Genomic DNA, 22,042 nt, shown 5'->3' on the forward strand with positions numbered 1-22,042 from the left:
CGGCTGCCAGTCACTTGCGAAAAGACACAGAAGAGAGAAGAGACACGCCAGCCCAAAGAAGGCGGCGTTGACAATTCAGAATCGGTTAGTGCATGTATTCGGGCAGTGGAGTACGGGAAAAAGAAAGGACAGCCGGAGCCAGAAAGCCAGCACTTGTGCATCAGCCTTTCGAAAGTGAGATACTGAAGACGGGTGTGGAGGCCTTGGCGGTGAGGAAGGGTCCATCACGTCTGCCACCTCTGGTGACGTGTGTGTACAAGGTTTTGAACGTCAGGTAATTGACTATCGGCTCGAGGTGTCATCTGCTCTCATTACAGTACAGTCAGCAACACATTCCATACGGTGCTATTTGATCGGAGGTACCGGTTGAAGTACTGTACGAGTGCTGCTACGCGTTCACTCGCGTGCTCGGTGCATGGGTCTCCCCTCTCACACTGCGCTATGCATTGGCTGACTCATGTCCTGTCTCATGCTGTGACTGTTATGAACCGGTTTGATCAGAGGTACTGGTTATCAGATGACGGGGAAGTTGGTGGTGGCTAGTTTGGTTGCACATTGCGCTCTTGAAAGGATCCATTACCTCTGGCAGCCAACTTCAAGGACTGAGCAGGGCCGTGTGCAGTAGCGACTGTCTCCCAGGGCGTTGGGGTTGGGCTCGAGTTGTTCTTGGCCTGATCCGAATTGCTGTGCGATGTTAAATTCTGTTTCCAATATGCTCTGCAAGGCTGGTGGTACTGAATTATGTTCATTCGGCACAGGTGCCTGCACGCGGGCTGTATTTGCTGGCACCCGCCCTTGTGATGAGGCGGTCAGTGGCCGCTCATACCTGCAACGCGCTGCGTGCCTCCTCGATAGGTGAGCACGCGACACCGTGCCCAGGTGGTCGCATACTTCAAATTCATAAACCTTAATTACGATACTCGACAAGTAAGAATGGTTTCGTGCCTGGAAGGGCGTCCCCAGAAGTGGCAACTTTGCTATTGCAACATCCATTTGGCTTTTGACGCGACGGCCACGAGTATCAATGAGCCCTAAGTCCCAATTTCGAGGCCTTCAATGACACAAAGCCTGTTTTCGCCTTCGAATCTTTACTTACTGGTTTTACTATTGATCGGATTGCCTGTGCTCAACAGAGCGCGCAGCTGGCCTTGTCACCTTCTCGAAAGCGCAAGGCCAGGCTGTGAGAAAGTCTGTGGCTGCCCATGCCACTCAAATTTTAGTGTTCAACATGCTAAGAATATGGTACTGTATCCATTGTAGATATCAGCCTGACAATAAAATACTTGGCCAATGGGGCATCCTTAACACAGTAGACGTATCCGTGGCGAGAGGTGCGATTCTGCGCACCTGTGCAGTTTTGAGAGAATGAAGAAGGACCCTGAAAGCAGAAGGACGACCACTAGGCATGAATTAAAACAGTTGCCAGCTTGAACGTATAACTGGATTCACACGACGACCTCGCATTGAAGATGTCCTGGACTCAAAATTGCCAATATCGGAAGCAACACTGAGAGATACCTGACACTTGCCCAGGATTCATATCAGCGCATGTATGCCTAGAATTTGAGCAGCAGCATATGCATGGAAGATCCTGACGCCTTTCATTTGTGCACGACTCCCTCCTCGGCGTGTGAATTGGGCTCGCCCTATGATGGCGCCATCGTAGATGGCATCATGCACCACTTCGCTCATAAGCTAGGCCCTAGCCTTCATTGCATGTTTGAATGCGTCAGCAGCACGCAGACATCTATGAATGTAACAGGCTTTTTTACTCAACCTCGTCTAGCTATGTCACATGTTTTCTCAAATCTCGGTCTGGGGAGCTGTCAGGTTGAGTGACGGATTTCCTGAGTTTTCTCCTGCACAATTAGCATTCTCGTACAATCACGGTTCCAAGCAACCTAGCAGCTTTTTGGTCGAGACTCGGCTCCTTCCATGTATTGCCTCGTCCATAAAACACCACCAGGCCAAATGCTCCAGTTAACGGCCACAGACCCAGATACTCGCGGATTGCGTTCACCTGTCACTACTATATGATACCTCGATTCAATTTCGTCATGTTGAAAATACCTACAAGTCTTTTCCAAAGGATCGTTCAAATTTCGAGTTCTGTTTGGGTACAGCTATCTCTAGGAACATGGAAGTGGTAGATTGGTGTTCTCTATCAAGATGCGCCAATAGCTGTCCAGCTATTACTGATTTTGACCTGGGCGTGCTGAGCTGGCTGCACAACTCTAGCCGCTCGTCTGACGAAGGACCGTAAGGGCACTGGTGTCCGCAACGTGGCTTGGAAGAAACAAAAGGAGCTATCAGGTATCACGACTTTTGTGGCTGCGGAACATGAGCGTCGGCGAGCTTTCAAGAATCCGAGCGAAGAAAAGTCTGTCACAATGGCACGGTCAGTGCCATCCATAGAACCGGCAAACGAATTCCCACTCCAGAACGCTTGATTCCCGGTTAAGCTACTTCTCGCGCTAAAAACTGTCGTGATTGTGGCTCTAACAACCATATACCATCTGCATGGTATGTGCAGATGGTATATGCAGATGCACACAGATTGTGCCTGCGGTTTCACTAAGCAACATTGGGAACATCGACCCCGGCATGCGTGCTAAACAATTTCAGCTTCACAGACGTAAGACCGTACTAAGGTTGTGCGATGTCGTTGCCGATTGTGGCACAATCCAAGGATAGTCAATATCTCTAGAGAGATTCCCATGTCATGGATGGGTTGGCAGCATGGACCATGTTCCATGCCACGGACTCCAATCTTGCACGCACAAATACAGGGAAGCACACATCATTTACTGGTTCCATCTATTCATATATCGTCATTCTGTATCGTGACATCGCGTATCTTTACTCACCGCGCCAGTGCGTGCACACAGAAGGTGGCTTTACGAGGCTTCATAGAAGGTGCTGCTCCTTCGGAATACCAAGCTCTCAGTGAACGTGTCGTTTCACGTTATAATTTGACGTCATTTGCGGTATGTATGGCAGGTTTCTGCTTTCGGCCGGGGTATGGGAGCCATGCAAAGCGGAGCACACTCACCTGCTCGCATTTGGTATGTATGCGAGGCCGACCGCTTTAGGTAGAAGCATGACCACGTATTTCTACTCTGGACTTATTAGTTTGAAGTTAATTGTCTGTGAGTGCGATTGTTTCCCGACTTACAGCCATTTATCAAGGCAAACGTGCATGGCCGTTAAAAAGTACTTTTCAAGGGGCAGCCAATGCGTCGTCCAGCCATAGGAGCTTTATACAAGTGAGCTTTATCCGATGCATACAAGATGGTATGCAACTGCAATCTTTTAGCAATATGCTATCTATTTTCCTGTTAGTAGCTCGTCAGTGCACCAGGATGTATTCTCGAAAGGTCTGCGTCGATGGACACTGCGTAGGTCTACACCAATTGTGCGTCAGTTTGCGGAGTCGAGTGCGAGAGGCTTGCGGCGAGTTGTAGCGTCTGTTCTACCACGGAAATATCCATACTAGATCAGGTGTTCTTACCTACGTCGCTCTTGTCGTCTGTATTTCATACCTGCACCTGTTCCCGCCATGCAGGGCATCGTACCTACCTGCCAGTTTCTGCCACAATGAGTGTGGATCTAACTGAACAGGTCGGTAATAAGCGTGATAGAAATCAATATTTGTGTCGTATCATGAATGCATTCTTATTACCACCAGCTCGTCCTATTGTTGTTCATGAAGAGCATGGCGTGCATCACATGTGATGGGGTTTGACGGCAGGGTCCTTTTGGAGTATTAAAATGTCTGGCCGAAATGTTTCATGTCCGTTCGCCTTTCCCATCTTTCGGAAACTAAGGCGCTGCTTTGATGCCTCGCGCTTTAAAAATGTGACTCTTTTTCTGAGGGCTTTCCAGATTCTCAGGGAAGCACGCTGTTCAGACATAAGCTTTGTTGCAGCTCACGTGATATTATGAGAATGGTGCCGTTTGAAAGAATGCCAAACACAGTTGGATGAACATCTCAAGTTCATGTCGATGTCTTCCTCACGAGGAGGGAATTCCAGTACAATACATGGCCTATGCCATGCTTTCTCACATATCTCGAGATAGTGCGAAAGTGAACGGACAAGACCGACAAGGAAGAACTGCACCCAGCGGTTGAGTTAGTACCTGTTGTCATATCTCAGCATATCATTGGATGCCACGCATTGTACTGAGGGTCCTCTGGTCAGGATGTCGAATGTCGAGTGAATTTATGCTCGACGCAATAACACTTTTGTCAGCGTGCGATACTAGAGCTCAGAGCCCAGCAGAGTGGATCCGTACGCAGTGTTCGATGCCGGCCAGTCCGGTCAACATTACAACTTCGAAGGCATAAAGTCTTGGACATCCGTAGCCTACCACAGTCAGCAACCGTGTTGTGTTCTGAAGCTTGGAAACGACGGAGCGCATGTTAGCACTGTCCACGTCCTCGCCGTGCACAGGCTCTTCATGTGTCGTGAGAATCGTCTGGAAACCTTTAATCAAGTGATCTGCACAGTGACCTCCACCTTTTCAAAGGGCCCCTGTGACCGCAGTAGAATAAGCACGAATCAACATTCCGGCAACTCGTGCGGCCAGTATGATACCAGTTCTGACGGAGGCCGGCTGTCCTTGCAGATGTCCTCGCCTCTCATCGCTGTGGTTGCAGCTGCGTTGCTGGCTGGCAGCGGAGCGCAACAGCACCCACTGCCTCACCCGACAGCCCCGCTTCTCCAGATTGAGGAGGACATGGACAGTCTGAAACAGGGACGCGTGCTCCAAGAGTATGGAGATTACCCCCCCTGTTACGGGTACGGTGGCAGGGGAAGGGGATGCGGCAGGGGTGCTGGTCGTGGCCGAGGCAGGGGCCGAGGCAACTGATGGGTACGCTTTCATTGCCGTTGACTTGCCACAATGGGGTTTAAAGTGCTGAGGCTTTCGTAGCCAGTGATTTGCCACAATGAAGCTCAATGTGCTGAGGCTGGCGGTGTTCCGCCTTGGGGTGATGCTCGATTGACTTTGCTTTTGCTTCTCCTTAGCCTGAGATACAGACCCTAGTCGTTGAATCTTGGTGCAAGGCCTGGATCGCGCTTCATTGCCGACAATTGTCCGCAGACGATGTTCTCAACTTTACTCAGCAAGTAACAAGTTCTGTGGCATATATAGGCGCAAATGTCAAACACTGTGGGAGGCAGCAGAATCCTCGGTCCATACACCAACTCCGCTCAACTGCGCCAGGCCAGAACGCACACCCGGTGCCATGGCGTTCAGAATGGATGGTTGGGGGCAGAATTGGGTTGGCTTGCTTGCTGGCAAAGAGAGCGCTGTGAGATATCGACGTTGCCATGGGGCTGGGATGACTGTGTAGTCTCCAGGTGGACAGGCATTACTGCAGGGCTTCGTCAGACCGGGTGATTTGCTGGTTCGGATGCCTCAAGATCACGCATTTTCGTACGAAGATGGGGGGTGTAAACTTAATATGGCAAAGCACTGCAAAACTGGCCTCACCGCGTCGGCAGTTTCACCACCAGATGGGGTTTGCTCAACACCTCTCTTGTCCCCTCGAATCCAAGCAATTTCTGGGGCTGTTTCTCCAGGCTGGTGAGATGCTGAGGACTGAATCAACTGCTCAGCAGCATGTTGTCTCGCCTGAGATCATTCCCACGCAATTTCCCCCCCCCAGGTCCTGTCTCGTCTACATGCCGCTGCGATCAGCCCTTCGCCAGACCGTGTGATTTGCGGGCCTAGCTGCCCGAAAATGCAGGAGCGTAGGCTTGAAAATGGGGGTCGGAACTCCAACTGGCAAAGCCCTGGCTGCGACACCAGCCCCTGATGTAGCAATTGCGTAAGTTAGTTGTGTTGACCTCGCCGATGTTCCCTCGCCTCTGCACTGTCGCACACCTGCCATAACAACAGTTATGGGTACTTGGTCATCAGTGCCTGCACAGTGCATTGGCTAGGACAATTGGGCATAGACCTGGTATGGAATAACATTCACATTACGTAGATAGAGTGGCTCGGTGGAGTAACAGGACTTTGTAGGTTGGGTTTTCCCCAGCATTTGAACCTGCCAATAATAAGTCTCGCAGTAGCTGAGGGAATCCTAACTTGGTTTCGGTTTGATCATGGTCACAACCCCGTTCGGCCTCGAGGCGAGAGCAAGGGAACTCGTGGCAAGGACACCGGTTGCAGCAGCAGGAATGTACATGCATGCAACACGTGAATATGTTGGTACACATGTGGCCGCTGTGGTCCTTAATTAATTTAATAGTAGTCTGGTCAGAGACCCTAGAAGTACAGTTCTACAACACACCTTACTATACAAGTGGTACTTTGAATTTCCACTTGCCAGACTGTATCATGAATGGGTTGTCTGGCCCAGCTCCTGTTGGCTCTGCCTCTTAACATCAGCCCATATTGTGAATGCAAGCCCTGTGGGATTGCTTGCGTGGTAGGTGCTGGTTGGCAAGCCAAGCTCATCCAAGTTATTGATCATGACAATAATGATTTCTGATAAATCCCGTAGGCAATTTCAAACCTGTGCTTTTTTTGATTTTTGTACCCCGTCCGTGCATTGTTTGGTTACTCTCTAATAGAAGGATGTATCCATCGCTTGTGTTGCGAAAGCTACATGAGCATTCCTTCGTCGCATGGCTCAGGTCATTGTGTATGTGTACATTTTCATTTCTGCTTATGGAACCTTCTGTGAAGTGCATGCCCTTACGCAGTATACACATTGCAAAGGAGGCGATGACTCATGCTGCTTTGCGAGTGTGAGGCTGGCCAGCCCTGTGGCGCTGCTTTTCAGCCCAACTCCGGTGTTGCTTGTTAGCTCAGACTAATGATCAACGAAACATGCACTTGATGTGGTTCCTGAATTATTCATTCTTTCTTTCCACAGATTCCTGCCTTCTGTTTGCCATGGAGCACTTGGCTTGCAAGGGATGACTGTTTTGCCAGCTAGGCATCTTCATCGCCATTGGAGTGTCACGTGCAACGTTGGATGCCGCAATGTATGTTGCACTTGTCGGATAATCAAACAAGCCCAGTTCTCAACCGCCCATTCAGTTAATAGTCAAGTACAGATGAAGCGGTGGAGGATGTGAAAGGCTTTCTTGCTTGTCTCCGGCACTCTACTTGTTGGTTCGCTTCCTTTGTTGTGCTTCTCTAAGGAAGGAAAGGATCCAGAGGATTCAGCATTTGTGGTGGATGGATGGGGACTGCTCCATGACAGAGTATTTGTGTCTGGATGTATAGAATGTATTTGAAACGCGCTCAGATACTCACTATGCATCGGCCACAACCTCACAACCTTTCTGAGATAAGAACTCTTATCTCAGAAACGGCTATCTGGCCTCAGCACGAGGTATGTCCTGGATCAAAACAATGATGTCCGCAACGCTGCCTGCTGGATTGCTCCAAAGGGCTTGGGCAAGGAAAGATGAACATTGGGCTTGAAGTGTCATTTTAGTTCATAGGTCAGAAGTGATGCTAGCACGCTTTGTGCAGCAATGTTTGTTTGTAACTTAACATTTGTAGTACCTTGCTTACTTTTATACCGCCAAACAATCAACTTCTTGAAGATAAGCGAACACTGATCAGTGCAGAGTACCTCATGATGTCTCAAATATGGCATACAACCGGCGTATTACACCGGTTGCCCACCTTCACACCGGAGCAGCACTCGCATACGTACACGTAATAGACACCAAGCGCGTCATTGGCAAGCAATGGGATTGTATCGGGGTACTGAAATAAACAGAATACGCCAGCTCAAAGATGGTGGCGTTGACTGAGAATTGCGAGACAGGAGGATGCAGAAAGAATGGCTTGCAGAATAGCCAGATGGCCTGGGCCGCCGTGTCTCCTGACACAACCTCCTGCAATAGCACATATCAACCATCTTTCAATTGCTTCCAGCTGGCAACGTGCGAGGGGTCAGCTCAGGGAATTGTCAGATCTTTTGCCTCCAGGCTTCCTGTCTTAAAGTCAAACCCTTGGGCCATGCCTTTTCCGTAAGTAAAGAGCCTCGGAGCTTCAGTCCAAAACTTCGTTACGGGGCAAAGTCCTCTTTTCGGCTTCCAGGCTCACACTTCCGTGACTTTATCAGGCTACAAGCTTCACCCGAATGAGCGGGGTTCCGCCCCCCGGAACCGATAGGATCTCCAAACCCCAGTCACGGCAAGGCACGCCCGGAACTCGCCCAGAACTGAGGTGATTGCCACCACATCCGTGATAACGCCGGCTACTCTAACAAGTCCAGCCCGACGCTACTTGCTCGCCTGCACACCAACTAGCATTAACGCCATCCATATGTGAGGTGGCGTGTTACGTTACGGAAATTCGTAGATAGGTGCACGTGAAACGAGCATGACGGGCATTTGATTTTGTGGTTGGTTGGTTCTCTCAGGCGCCAGTTGGGTGATTCCGAGAGCAAAGATGCGAATCTTGCAGTCGTCTTGCTTGCACGCACTTGAGCTTGGAGAATGGCCCGCGAATTCTGCCCATGTATTGTCTGTCACCGCCTGTAACATGACAGTGACACCAATTAGTGCGACTCGACGTTCCGATACTCGCGCGTACCCTTACAATGTCTGACATCACGAAGGGCACATTTCGTCATGTATCCCCAAATCTGATTTTTTGTGACTCTGCGCGAGGAAACGGATACGCCGGATACGGCGTATCTGGAGATACTTATTTTGAGTGCGTTCATTAAGCACAGGCTCATACTGGCAGTCGCATTCCTGTCGAGTGAACACAGACTGTTTTGGAGCCCATGACTCGGGCAAGTGAGCTTGAGAAGGTTGTCGTCAAACCGCGGGTAGCCAAGAAAAAGGATGTGCCAAGAAGCGAGAAGCCGGCGCTGAAGCAGCTGAGGAAGTTGGAGAAGCCAATCGAAAAGTATTTATTTCTCAGGGACTTGAGGAGCTGCGCGCACGACACGTTCTACACCCTGCTGAGCGACCACACGCAAGAAGTTCTGCCGTATATATACACTCCGGCAGTAGGAGAGGCATGCCAGAGGTACTTCGATTTGCCGATTTCGACATGGGGCATGTACGTCAAATATACCGACAAGGGAAGCATCATGGCGAAGCTCAAGGCGTGGCCACAGCAGCACGTGAGCGTCATCGTAGTCACAGACGGCGAGCACATCCTTGGTCTAGGAGACCTTGGAGCAGGAGGGATGGGCATTTCCGAAGGCAAGATAGAACTGTATACTGCAGCCGCAGGTACGCAATCTTTCTTGGCCGTGATTGATCAGTAGCACGCTTGTGCATACATCTCGGAAAGCTGCAAAGGCAAAGGAAAAACTGGCGAAGCAACTTTTCTTGTGGTAGTGTGAGAATTTCAGTCCGTGATGAACATCTAGGTTCTGCTGTTGCCAATTCTTGCTTTTGAATGTCTTTCTATACAAAGATGCAGAGAGGGTGGGAAGACATGCAGGCTGCTGCTACTGCTAGTATCCTAAAGCATGTACCTTGCTGTGGAGTGGTGCTTGCTCGTGCATTACAAGTTTTGAACAGCACAATTCCTCTGTTCAGTTGCCGTACGATTTGAAAGTCTCTTGCCTTCAGCCCAAGATCGATTCCTCTTGTGCACTCATGTGTCAAAATCAACTGCACCAAAATCTAGCAGATGCTCCGTCGCAAAAGCTTCCAGGCAGTTTGCTTTGTGGGTCTGTATCCCTGGAAATGCGTGATTGTCTGCGGCAAGAATGGGGTCGAATTCCATGCTGGTCTAACACTGCCACCAGATTGACTAGCTCATGCTGCTCTTACTCAACATCTCACCAGACAACCTCTCGTTCATGTCAATCATGCATTTTCAGGCTATGGCTGATTCCCAAGTAGATTTTGGAGTTGCCAATGTCTATGTGGATGCGGTTGTGTTGCAAAGAGATGCATCATGGCAGCTAATGTCCATGTGGATGATGCGGTGCTGTCGTATAAAGATGCATCACCATCATAGCCCATTGCTCTCTCGCCGCCCTTTCCTTTTTTCTCCGTACTCCAGTGCTTGATTTCTAACTCATTACTTATGAGAAGAGAGAAGAAACAAGAGAAGGCAAGCAAACTGGAAATGACGCCAGGTCCACTAAAGCGCTACGCCTAGGAGGACTTACGTTACACTAGCTGACATGTGTGACTAGGATCAAGCAATTAGTGCATGAATAGGGTCAAGCAATTAGTGCATGACTATGATATTTTTTAGTTGAATTTGATGAGTCGGCAAGTTCCCAACTAGTAATTTGATGAGCTGGCAAGTTCCCAAGTAGTTCTTAGAGGTGACGATGTCCATGTTGATGCGGTTGTGTTGTAAAGATTTACAGCATTAGGTCATCACATAGATAACGGCAGGAATTAGACAAGATAGAACGACAGCACATTCGAAGGGAAACAGCTCATTGGACGTAAGCGGTCGCATCAAGCAAGCCTGTCATGATCGCGCGGCCGCTGACACGAGCAAAAAATAAAACTTTGAAGATTTACAGCATTATCATCATCACTGTCTGCAACAATCATCAAATCAACAAAGCGAGCACTCTAGAAGCAAGGTTGCATGAGAAGATATTGGTCCATGGCTCCCTCGTCTACCGTCAATGTCACCTGTTATTGGCCGGTGTGCTTGCTTGCATATGCATATGCATTAGCATTCTTCATCACTGCCACGGTAGCGCTAATTCCCATGTACCTCTTGAATTGCCGATGATCATGTGGATGTAGTGTTGCCAAACGGTGCATCATCGTTGTCATGGCCATTGACCATTGTTCCGAATGTTCGCTTGAAAGTGTTTATCCAAAGAAGTATTTGGAAGATGGTGACATAAAATAGCTTCTCTCAAATCTTGGAGAGTACTCATCTCTGTATGTATACACGAAGGTCTTGATCCAAAGAAGTGCCTACCAGTCTGCCTGGATGTTGGCACCAATAACAAGGAGCTGCTGGCAAGTCCACAGTATGGCGGTCTCAGGCAGAAGCGGGTCACGGGCCCCGAGTACGATGAGTTCCTTCGCGAGTTTGTCTTGGCTGTGAAGGATTGGCAGCCGGGAGTCGTGTTGCAATTCGAAGACTTCGGCAACGACAATGCATTCAAGTGCGTGCCCATAGCTTGCTGTGTTGTGCATTCACTCTTAGTGGTGGTGCTTAGAATTGTTTCATGTTGCAAGGCTGAAGTAATGATGATGATGTGTCGTTTGGCAATACTATACGTCCACATGCACATTGCGAACTCCAAGACCTTCTTGGGATTGGTAAAGTGCTGGTAGGAAATGCATACACAAGGTCAAAGAAGGTGGTGTGGACAATGGGCGAGGCAGGTAGAGTTGCTCTCGCGCCTAGAACTTGGGACTTTTTCCAATGTGCATCTTCCGAGGCGTCGTCTCGTTCTTGATTGTTTTATCATCGTTATGTTCACTTGTTGAGGCTGGTGGAGAAGTATCACCTGCAATACTGTTGCTTCAGCAATGACAATCAGCGGTAAATATGATGACCAGCACAAATATCGGATGTTCGCACCCAGCTTTCCTGGAGATTTGAACAGAAATGTTTCAATGCATGTTTCGCAGTTTCTGTGCAAGTTCCCTGACGAAGTGGTGCCGTCTTTCCCTTTGCAGGCTCCTGGAGGAGTATCGTTTGCAGCTCTGCTGCTTCAATGATGACATTCAGGGCACTGCCTGTGTGTGCCTTGCTGGCCTCCTCAATGCGACTCGCATCACAAACGTGCCCTTGCAGCATCAACGCATTCTCTTCTTTGGCGCCGGGAAAGCTGCAGTTGGCATGGCAGAGCTGATCGCTATGGCCATGGACCAGTACTATCCCGAAATTTGGCGTGCCGACGCCCGTCGGCACTGCATCCTGATGGACAGTAAGGTGTGATTTGTTGCCAGCCGAATAAATGAATTGGTCAGCTGCAATTGATGCCATGCTCCCTCCGCCGTGAAACGTAAGTATTGACATTGGCTCCGTATTCACGTTGTTCCCCACAGATTGCTTCGCACCTCCTGATGCACAGCAAGGTGGAGGACTGTTGAATTTGCTCATCATCTCCAGGAAAATTTTAGAGCCTAGAAAGCCGACTTGCATTCTTCGATGAGGGTAGTGATGAGATGTAGGCCTTTGTACGTGTGTGTGTTGTTGTTGTAGGGTTGGACAATCAGGATGGATTATTCGAATGGTTGAACACTGTGGTAGCGACTGATGCGCTCGGTAGTTATATTCCATGTCGTGAATGGTAACTTTTAAGTATCGAACTAATACTCCACACGAACCTGATAATAACTGTCGTTTATCATCAGGTAGACGTCTTTATTTACCTTGTATTGCTTGCGTCTTCGATGAGTAGACGTCCATTTATCCGTCAGCATATTGTCAGCAAAACTTTGCCGAATTCTGGTATTCACACAACGCTTTGTATTTTCTCATGGATAGCAAGTTGCGAGCCTGTGGTTGCAGCAAGCGCCCTTCATCGCGTGAACCTGTGCAAGCGACGCCAGTTTGGAATCGCCGAGATATCTTACTTATTTCAAACGGGCTGTTGACAGACGAGAAAGACGATGAAGGTGTCAAACGGGCGGTTGACAGACGAGAAAGACGATGAAGATGTACCCTCATGCTCCCTACCCTATCAACATTCGCATCAACTCCAAGTGGAAGTTGGGCATTGCGCTGTAAACATCTCATCTGGGATGTAAGCACGTGTGGGCGGGTAAGTAGTCCGTTCCTCTAGGCCGGGAAGTATGAATCATTGTCCTAGATGCAAAGCACATACTGACTGTCAGATCTATCTCTCTCGCGTGGCGTAGTTAAGTTTGTCTTTCTGAAGCAGCACGCACCCATGGTTAACAATCGCGGCTTGTACGACCGGTTATGGTGAAGCCTTCAGCACGAGCTTGGAAAAAATACTTCGAACTTTGGAACTTGATAGCAATGGCAATATCTAAGTGAGCATCATGGATGGGTATCCAGTAATGGAGATTGAAGTGGAGATAGGCTCCATGAGAATGGAAATTGCTTGTTGTGGTAGTTATCTTTGGCCAAGTCACGTCTGGAGAGAATAGTTGATGCAGTTTCTGACATTACCTGACTGGCATCATGAATTCTCCTTGGCAACAATTCGACACACTCTATTAAGAACGGTGAAATAAATTTAAAAAGCTCATACACCCATGAGACTATGGTCAACACCAGCGCATGCCATGTGCACTGTATCCACTGAAAATTAGGAAGTGATAACAGTTGGTTTAATTGTAGCTGTACAACTGTCACCAAATGGGTGGGGCGTGCCAAACGAGGGGCTCTTCCTATTGTATCTATTCAAAATGACTTGATTATCTCTTTGCAGGGCCTGATTTGTGCAGAACGGCGCAATCTCCCTCCTCACAAGGCGCAATTCGCGCACAGCATCCCGTATGCGCCCGACCTTGTTGCAGCCATCCGCACCACGAAGCCCACTGTGCTCGTTGGAACCTCCACAAAGGCTGGCGCCTTCACACGAGAGGTGATCGAGGCCATGTGTGAACAGAATGCGCAGCCTCTCATCTTCCCACTGTCAAATCCCACTGCCAACTCAGAGTGCACCTTTGAAGAGGCGTTTGAGTGGGGAAAGGGCCAAGTGCTCTTTGCTTCCGGATCCCCTTTTCCCCCCATCACAAAGGACGGCAGGCCTATCACTCCTTCACAAGCAAACAATGTGTGTCCCCCTCAACACCTTAGTACAGGTCAAAGCCTTTTGTAATGTTGTTGATAGAAACTATCTGCTCTATGCTGCCATGGACACCGCCTGCGGCATGTGTACTCGAAATGTAATGTACCAACACAACTTACCCTTACCATAGAAAGGAGAGGTTTGCATTCAAGAACTGAGCGGAGTGGAAGATGGTATGTGGTAGGGATGTTGATGCAATTTGCCGAAGCATTGCAGTTTTACATAGTTCAAGAATGTGCAGATGGATGTGATATTGTTGTAAAAGTATACATTATCAGCTCTGAAGCTATCAACGCCAATTGTCAATGCTATCTGTTTTGGACTGGTGTATATAGTTTATCAGTGCTGCAGCTATTGTCTCTCTGATGTAGGTACACATCTCCCCAGCAGTGGAGCATGTATACCTCGTATATGACTCACTTCAACTTGACCTTATCATGGAAAAAAGTGATCTGTATTCATGAATTGGGCGGAGAGGAAAAGGAAGATAGTTTGTGGGAAGGGGTGTCGATGAAAGCTACTGAAACACTGAGTCCCAAGTAGTTAGTGGAGTTGCGAATGTGGGTGTGGATTTGGTTTGGTAATGTTTTCAAAAGAGACATCATGAGTATTGGAGCTATCAACAGCAGTTGTCAACGCTGATAGAATACAAATGTCAGTACAAATCAGACGGCGTTGACAACTGATGTTGATAGCTTCATCAGTACTGTATATAGTACGGTATGTGTGTGGTACTAGAGAAACTGCACATCATCAGTACTATAGCTAACATCTTTGTGATGCAGGCTTACGTCTTTCCAGCGGTTGGCCATGCTGCATCTCTGGCAAATGCGTCTCATCTGCCCGATGAAGTCTTCCTTCAAGCAGCCCGCATTTTGTCGGAGGTGGTAACTGATGAGGAGCTGAAGAAGGGTGCTCTGTTCCCCAGCTTTGATCACATTGTTCCTGTTAACAAAGCGGTCATGTCAAAGGTGCGAATACATGGCTATCATTGCACATGAGCGAATGTACCCTCATAGTTCCAATTTTGGGTGAGTTAGTGGCACAAATTGGAACTCTTTGATGTGGAAAATATGCAATTAGGTGGAGCAGGGTTACTCGCCCCTGAGAGAGTTGTATATCTTCAAGCAGCGAGAGGGGGAAAGCTACAGAGGTTAGGACCTTAGGCGTTGGGGGGTACTGCTTTGTCAGAATGCATCCCGACTCTTATCTTTCTCCTGCAATTCTATGCGTTTTTGGACAAATGGATCTGCAATTTGATGTGTACCAGGGCTACATGACATGCCCTTGCGCAGTGATAAGGGAAAGGGTTATGTTTTACAGTTGGTTGAAAACATGGAGCAGTAAGGGCTTGGGGAGAAGCTAGATGATACTGAGTCTCTCTTTTATGTTGTGCAGTTGGGTGAGTATATGGAGCGGCAAAAGCTTGGGAAGAAGCCAGACGGTGCGGAGTCTTGGGATACGGTGGTGGACAAAGCCATTTGGATACCAGCGATGAGCAAAGGCTCTTCATCTCGTGGGTGATCACATCACGAGGGTGTGCTGGAGAGGGGAGGAATGGACCATATTCATTATTCATGCACTGACATTAAGTATAATGAATTTGTATCACCCTCAACAAACACGCATGTTAATTTACCCAATCACATACTAGATAATACTCAAAATCACTTCACGACAAGGGTTGCAACCTTTTAGTTGAGAAGAAGTAGAATTTGTGTATTTGAATAGTATGACATCTGTCTATGGTTAAGTTGTGGAACTTCCACCTTTCATGCGAGATGCTGCGTCCGAATCTTGTTGCAGTGCAACTGCATACTCGATACGTCTATGATTTTGAGAGGTAGACAGGTTACTATTCATGCATCATGTGCCGTACAGTACGCTTGTTATATAATAGATGCACCCTCTCATTGCCAGGTGTATGTCATCTGCTACTTCATTCTGTACAGCTCCACAGCTGTACCTGTTTCGCCAGTTGTCAACGCCGCCTGTTGGGACATGTTCAGATAATATGTTTGCGTTCTTATTCCCTCTTGCATAGGATGGTGCATAAGATACTGATCACATCTGCTTGGTATATGCGAGAGTGTAATGTAATGTGCGTGCTTGCATAAGTTTATGGATATAAGATGCTCATCATATCTGCTTGAAAATAACTGTGAGTGCACTGTACCAACATGTGAAACGTACCGAGGCCAATTTATATAGCACACTTTGACATTTCCCTCACATGCTTTTTTTGGAAAATATGCTGGATGAAGTTGTAAGCGGAATCCTCCCCAACCTCCTCGAAGGCTCGTTGCTTCCGCAACTCCGCCTTCGCTACCGCGGATCCGACAACCTCTGCGGCATCGCATTTCCTTTCGGAGCTTGGCGACTTGGCGGCAGGGGGGGGGAACTGGGTGTCCAAAGCTGCCTTCGTACGTGGCGTTCGTCGGGAGCTCAGCTGTGCTTTGTGCAAGGGCAACGCGCGCATGAACTACAAGTCTCTCTCTCGTATCGCCGTGATCGTCGGCTTGGACTTCCATGCAGGGTGTGATGCACCGCAGGTAGATCCCGACGTAGCTTAGGTTGCTGGTTTTCTTGTGTGGGTTGTCTTAGTTTGTGACGTTGTTTTCAGTGTTAGATTCTGTGTTTTTTCCTGTTTTGCCAGCCCTGTCGCTTGTAACAATATGCTTCAGAGATGTTCTTCAGCAAACACGCCTAAGGGGAAGCATACACGCATGATATTGGAGTGTATACACAATCAACTACACGAAACATAATCTTACCATATTCTGTTGCATTTACATGATTTCACATTGCACGCATCAAGACATGCAAGACAGCAAATGTTGTAGTGACCAGGTTATACGCAATGGACATGAAGTTGGGAACAGTGGGGAACCATACAGTTGCACTTGACAATGTTTGTATGTTCACTTCCTTCAAGTCTGCAATGTTGCCAAGATTGGTAGTCAATCAGCCGCGACATCAACTCTGGCTGTCTCGCCCGTCGTCAACGCCGCCTTATTTCGGCTAGCGTATTTCTTTTCTTTTCAAGATTTGCAGTGATGAGTTAAAAATTGTGCTAGGCGGTACTAGGCTGTTGAAAGATACACCATCATCATCGTCCATCAATATCGTCAGCCACTACATTTGCATGCCAAATGTACTATGATTCAAACACTGGCAATTCTTGCGTTTGGACACTGCCAGTAGACAATTCAGACGCAAACTTCAAAAGACCATACACACACAAAGCTGCAAGTGGAAATGATGCTGATGATAATGTTGTTCGACAACAAGATCTGCTTCTAACATCTTCCAACACAACCTACCTGGGTACGTCCTTGTCGTGTTTCATGGCGCAGGGGACCTGGCATGATTCCCGATTGATTGATTTGTTTATTTACGCATCCTCACAGACATTGGCAACTCCAAGGACTACTCCGGAAGTGTATAAGGTACTGAACACTTAAGATGCATCTGCCTTGGCTTGCCATCCATCCAAGAATCCAAATCGTATGACATCCAAAGCGTACTGCCGCCCCATATCAAACCCTGTCGTTTGGTTGTAGATCTCCTCATATCGATTTCGAACGCAGATGCCCCGTTTGTCGCTCCCATTGCTATGAACCGCCGGTGTATACTCGAACGATGAGTTTGTCCGCCGACTCACCTGCTGGACAATCTCTGGCCAGTCCTCGCGCAAATACTCCACGCGCCCGATGTAATCGACCAGCACGCGGCCGTCAGGGGCAAAAACGGTGTTTGCCTGATCGTTCGTGTGCAGTCCAATGAACCCTACCGTGAGCTGACCAGTCACCGGTACCCACGCGCAGCAGCTGGAAACCTGGCAGGCGAGAGTCATTGCATGTGTGTCTTTCGCAAACATGGAAAATGGTACTCTACATCGCTTGCCCATGGTGCCAAGCTCGGTCTTGGTGCGAAGGTGCTTGTCCTGCATGAACAAGAACGCGCTAGCGAGCCGAGTCCAGGGGTTTCGTACAACTGTAAAGACGAAGTAGGTCATCCAGTCTTCGTCGGAGATAGGGCTGATGTCGCCGCGGGCAAAGGTGTCGCGGTCGCAGAGGCCGTTGCAAAAGGTTTTGGTGATCATCGCAAGCATTGAGCTGGAGGAGGCCTTGGGCTGTCGGATGTAGATGAACTTGTACTTGTGGCTGACATACATCTGCAGCGCACGCACCGTTCGTCGGGAAGAATTTTTTGGGTTCAGACGCCTGAAAATTCATGGATTTCGGGGACATAATTGGGCGGCAAAACACCGAGTTCACACTCCCGTGTCTGCTTGTGCCTCCCTCACATACGTCATCACCAAGCACTCACATGTTCATTTGTGGCTGACGTACATCAGCAGCTCATACTCACTCTCTCTTGAAGCTAATATACAACTTCATCAAACACTCACGTGTGCACTTGTGGCTGACATGCGATTCTGTACTGCACATGCACGTGTCTACACGCGTGTACCTCACATCCCCATTTTCACCAGACACTTGAGGACGAAGCCATTTGGGCATGTCCTCGTAACCGCGGTGCCTACCAGGATAAGCATATTGTTGGTATTGTTACGGTACGCAAGTATGCATTTCATGTTGAAGGGCATGCTTCTGGAGGCGAGCACACTCATAATCGATATAAATTCAGCGACTCATAACAAGCCCCAGTACCACAATGGAACTCTTGTAATCCTTCATTCAGCATTTTGGCACACCGCGCGGTCTGCAACCTCACTCGAGAGTTAATGAACATTGAAGTGTCAGCAGCTGGCACGCACCGCTGTTCGAGTGTACACCGGCAAGCCAAAGTCATGAAGGCCGATGTGTTTGTTGTCGTACGTGATCATGTCGCTGCGGGAAGCGGTCTTGTTGACTAAGCCGTGCACACCCGCACTTGTGCACAGCACGCTCTTGTCGTACGGCTGCAACCTGCGCTCAACTTCCTCCTGTGCGGCAACAAAGCTGGCGATCATGTCATGGGCAGCTGACTCAGTGCTCCAGGGCAGAATGAACATCGCCATGGCCACCAAGGCAATCATTTGGCAGTACATCACCCTCGGACGAGAGGCGTGGTTGATCTGTGATGCCCGCTCAAAGCATCGAAGAGTAGTGGAGCATTTCATGAGGTTGAGAGCATGGATTGGGGCACCGTTGCAGGGTGGTGGCTGTCAAGGCAATCAAGCATGTGTGGCTGTTGAAATCTTCCCCATTTCCTGAGTTATAATGCCCCCACGCCTGCCATATTTGTGGGTTTGGGGACCTGTACGTCGCACTGCTACCAGGACCAGCACCAAGCTCTTGGAGGAAGCGGGCTGATTAGGTCCCCCACCCAGCAAGGGAATGCAGCGCTTCGCCAGACTGTGCGAATTCGCGGGTCCAGATGCCTGAAGTATTGTGAACTTTGGGGACAAAAATGAACCCAATCTGGCGAAGCACTCGAGGAATGGGTTGCGCCCAGTGAATATGGGTTGACCACTAGGACCACCCCTGCTGCAAGACTCGAGACCTCAGGTTGCTCTTGCAAGGTCTGATTTGTAGACTTGTCAGGCTGTTGCGGAGGAAGCCCGTGACGCAGCTGTGTGTGTCAGATGGTGCATACGTCCATGCGTGCATTTTTGATTTGACGCAGTAGTGGACTTGCTATTTGACTGATCAGGACTGCACCGTGGAGACACTTTTAAAGGCGCATGGATCCTGCGACACGGAGATAAATGTCAAGGTCTGCATTATCATGCTTGCAATCGTGCGGTACTGTTGTTTTGGGATCAGGGTAAACGGACCGACTGCTCGGTCTAGAACGCTTCAAGAACATCTGAAAAACCTCGATTTCCTGGGGGTGGTTGGATGATCAGTGATGGGAACTTCCCGAAACCCCGCCGTTTCTCATACTAAGTGGACAAGCTCAAAGAATCATGTTTCTTTGAGCCCAATGATTCCAAACTTATTCAAACATGCTACACGATCAGCGTTGGCCGTGGAAGCTTGGGCGTTACAGACAACCGCCACTTCTGCCATGAACTGTGTTTGCGTAGGAAAGTATGAATGTGAAACACGAGAAACAAGTTTGTTTCGGATGGCCGTACCTCATTTCAGTTTGTTCATTCGTGGTATAGAGGCTGCCAGCGTGGTTTGTGACAAACCCTGTAGGTCGACATGAAAGGGAAGCTCGAGATCAAATAAACGCCAACACGCGAGCGAATCGATATATTCAACTTTAATTGTCTTAAGGGGCAGGCTTGCCAGGAACTGTTGCCAATTCTCGTGGGAGACGTCTAAATTCAATCTCTGCAGAATTGAACTTCCCATGAAAGGCCTCCGGAGATAGCCAATCACGGATACCCCCAAGTTGTGATAGCACGTGTGCGTTGAGCGGTAATGACAAATGCACAGCTCAATTCTACAGAGAGACTCATTCCTGAGCCCTGACATCTCAGCATCGACACGAGGGCCTTCCCAGAGCGTCTGCTGCAAGGCCCCACCTGCACGACTTCAAAGTCCATTCCTCTGCTTAGAAACATAGCAAATCCAAGGGCTCCTTGAGCACCAACCAGCAACAATGTTCTTCTGTGCATCTAGGTTGATGCAGGGGCATGTTTGACCAGAGACCCTGCAGAACTGACTTCAGAAATAAATAATCAAGGTACGCCAGGTAGGTTGGTTGTGTTGGCGTTGAAAGGAAGCGAGCGAGACGGCCAGAGCTGATCAGGCGCCAAAACGGAGGGATGCAGCGTTCCCGGCTCCGCAAATGGGTTCTGGCCCCATTTCTGACCCTTGATTTTATTTATCATTGGGACACCTAACCTGCAAAATCATGTCGTCTGGCAAAACACGCGCCATGCTGAAAGACAAGAAGGCGGTGCCTCTAAAGCGGCACGCTAAGCGCTATTTCGAGATAGGTGTCTTCAATTCCGAAGGTTGCATCCTCTTCCAGGCCCAGACTGTAGATCTCGGAATTGCTGCATTCAATTTACATCTTGACTGCCGGGTGCTTCTTGGAGTCCCAAGCACTAACGTCTACATGGATGCGGTAGCGTTGCATTCCAACAATACCTAAAAAAAAAATAAAAAAATACGAGCGTCATCGGCACATCTCGTGTCAGCTATTTCTGAGCATTAGTCTGGTAACAGGCTACCATATTGATGCATCTTATGCATGGGCACTTTTCTTAAGGGCATCAGGCCAAGCCCCTTGGGCACGTCCTTGTCGGCGCAGTGCGCGCCTTCAGAGACAAGGCATGTTCCCGATTGATTGGTTCACTGATTCACTGTTCTTGACAGCTACTTCTGAACCGAAGTCGGCTGTTCGCCTTTCAAGAAGCCAAACCGGACGACGTCCATGGCGTACTGCCGCCCAAGGTCAAACCCAGTCGTCTCATTATACATGGCGAGGTACTGTTCATGTACACATGGCTCCGAGGACGCTTCCCCTGCCAGCCCGCCACGATGTCCGTTGCTGTGCAACGATGGCGACGAAACGACGGACGAGTTTGATCGCACGTTGATGTGTTGAACGATCTCCTCCCAGTCCTCATTCAGGAATTCGACGCGCCCGATGAAGTCAACCGTTGACCGACCGTCCGGCGAGAACACCGTGTTTGCTTGGTCATTGAGATGGAGATTTGCGAACCCTGTCGCAAGCTCCCCGGACGCGGCAAAAGAGCAACAGCCGTGAGTTTCGCACGCCGTCGTCATTGAGTGCGTGTCCTTGGCAAACATTGAGAACGGGACCGTGCACTTCTCTCCTTGCGACCCTGACTCGGTCTTTGTGAAGAGATGCCGCTTGTTCATGAAGAGGAAGGCACTACCGAGTCGCGTCCAAGGGTTTCGCACAACTGTGAAGATGAAGTAATCCTTCCACAGTCCTTCTGGGAGGTGCTTGCTGGCAGCATCCGCTCGAGAGAATGTTGTCTTGTCGCACGTTCCATTACAAAATGTTTGCGTAATCATGGCCAAGAGCGAGCTGGACGATGCCTTGGGCTGTCGGATGTAGACAAACTTGTACTTGTGGCTGACATACATCTGCAGCGCGCACTCACATGTCTCTCGGAGCTAGTATACATCTTCACCAGACTCTCACGTGCCCACTGCGAGGAACTGTGTGTCTCGCCGATGTATTTCAACTGATGTATTGTTGGGACGTTCGGCTGAGACGGCCACTATCTCGAGATAACGCTCCCAGATAGCCTCTTGAACGTAACATACATAGACATACGCCAGCCATCCAGATCGCATGTTGACAGTGATTCACCGTCATACCTGTATGGCAGCTAAGTGAGTTATCCGGGAACTGGCACATGTGTTCCTGGGTTCGCATGTCTCAGTCCCCCGACCCTCC

The 22,042-nt window shown here is 49.0% G+C and overlaps 1 protein-coding gene across 1 annotated transcript; it reads left to right on the top strand.

Annotated features, from left to right (window-relative positions):
• Positions 1–8,770: 8,770 nt before the first annotated feature.
• On the top strand, positions 8,771–15,226 carry LOC149808694 (NADP-dependent malic enzyme-like). Its single transcript, XM_089995190.1, has 6 exons — positions 8,771–9,227; positions 10,879–11,092; positions 11,613–11,868; positions 13,340–13,687; positions 14,488–14,673; positions 15,101–15,226. Exons 1-6 carry the CDS (start codon positions 8,771–8,773, stop codon positions 15,224–15,226), a joined length of 1,587 nt encoding a protein of 528 aa, XP_089851316.1.
• The last annotated feature ends 6,816 nt before the right edge of the window (positions 15,227–22,042 follow it).

This window comes from Nuphar pumila, unplaced genomic scaffold, assembly GCF_984573655.1.
Source record: "Nuphar pumila unplaced genomic scaffold, dmNupPumi1.hap1.1 HAP1_SCAFFOLD_2425, whole genome shotgun sequence".
Lineage (NCBI taxonomy): Eukaryota > Viridiplantae > Streptophyta > Magnoliopsida > Nymphaeales > Nymphaeaceae > Nuphar > Nuphar pumila.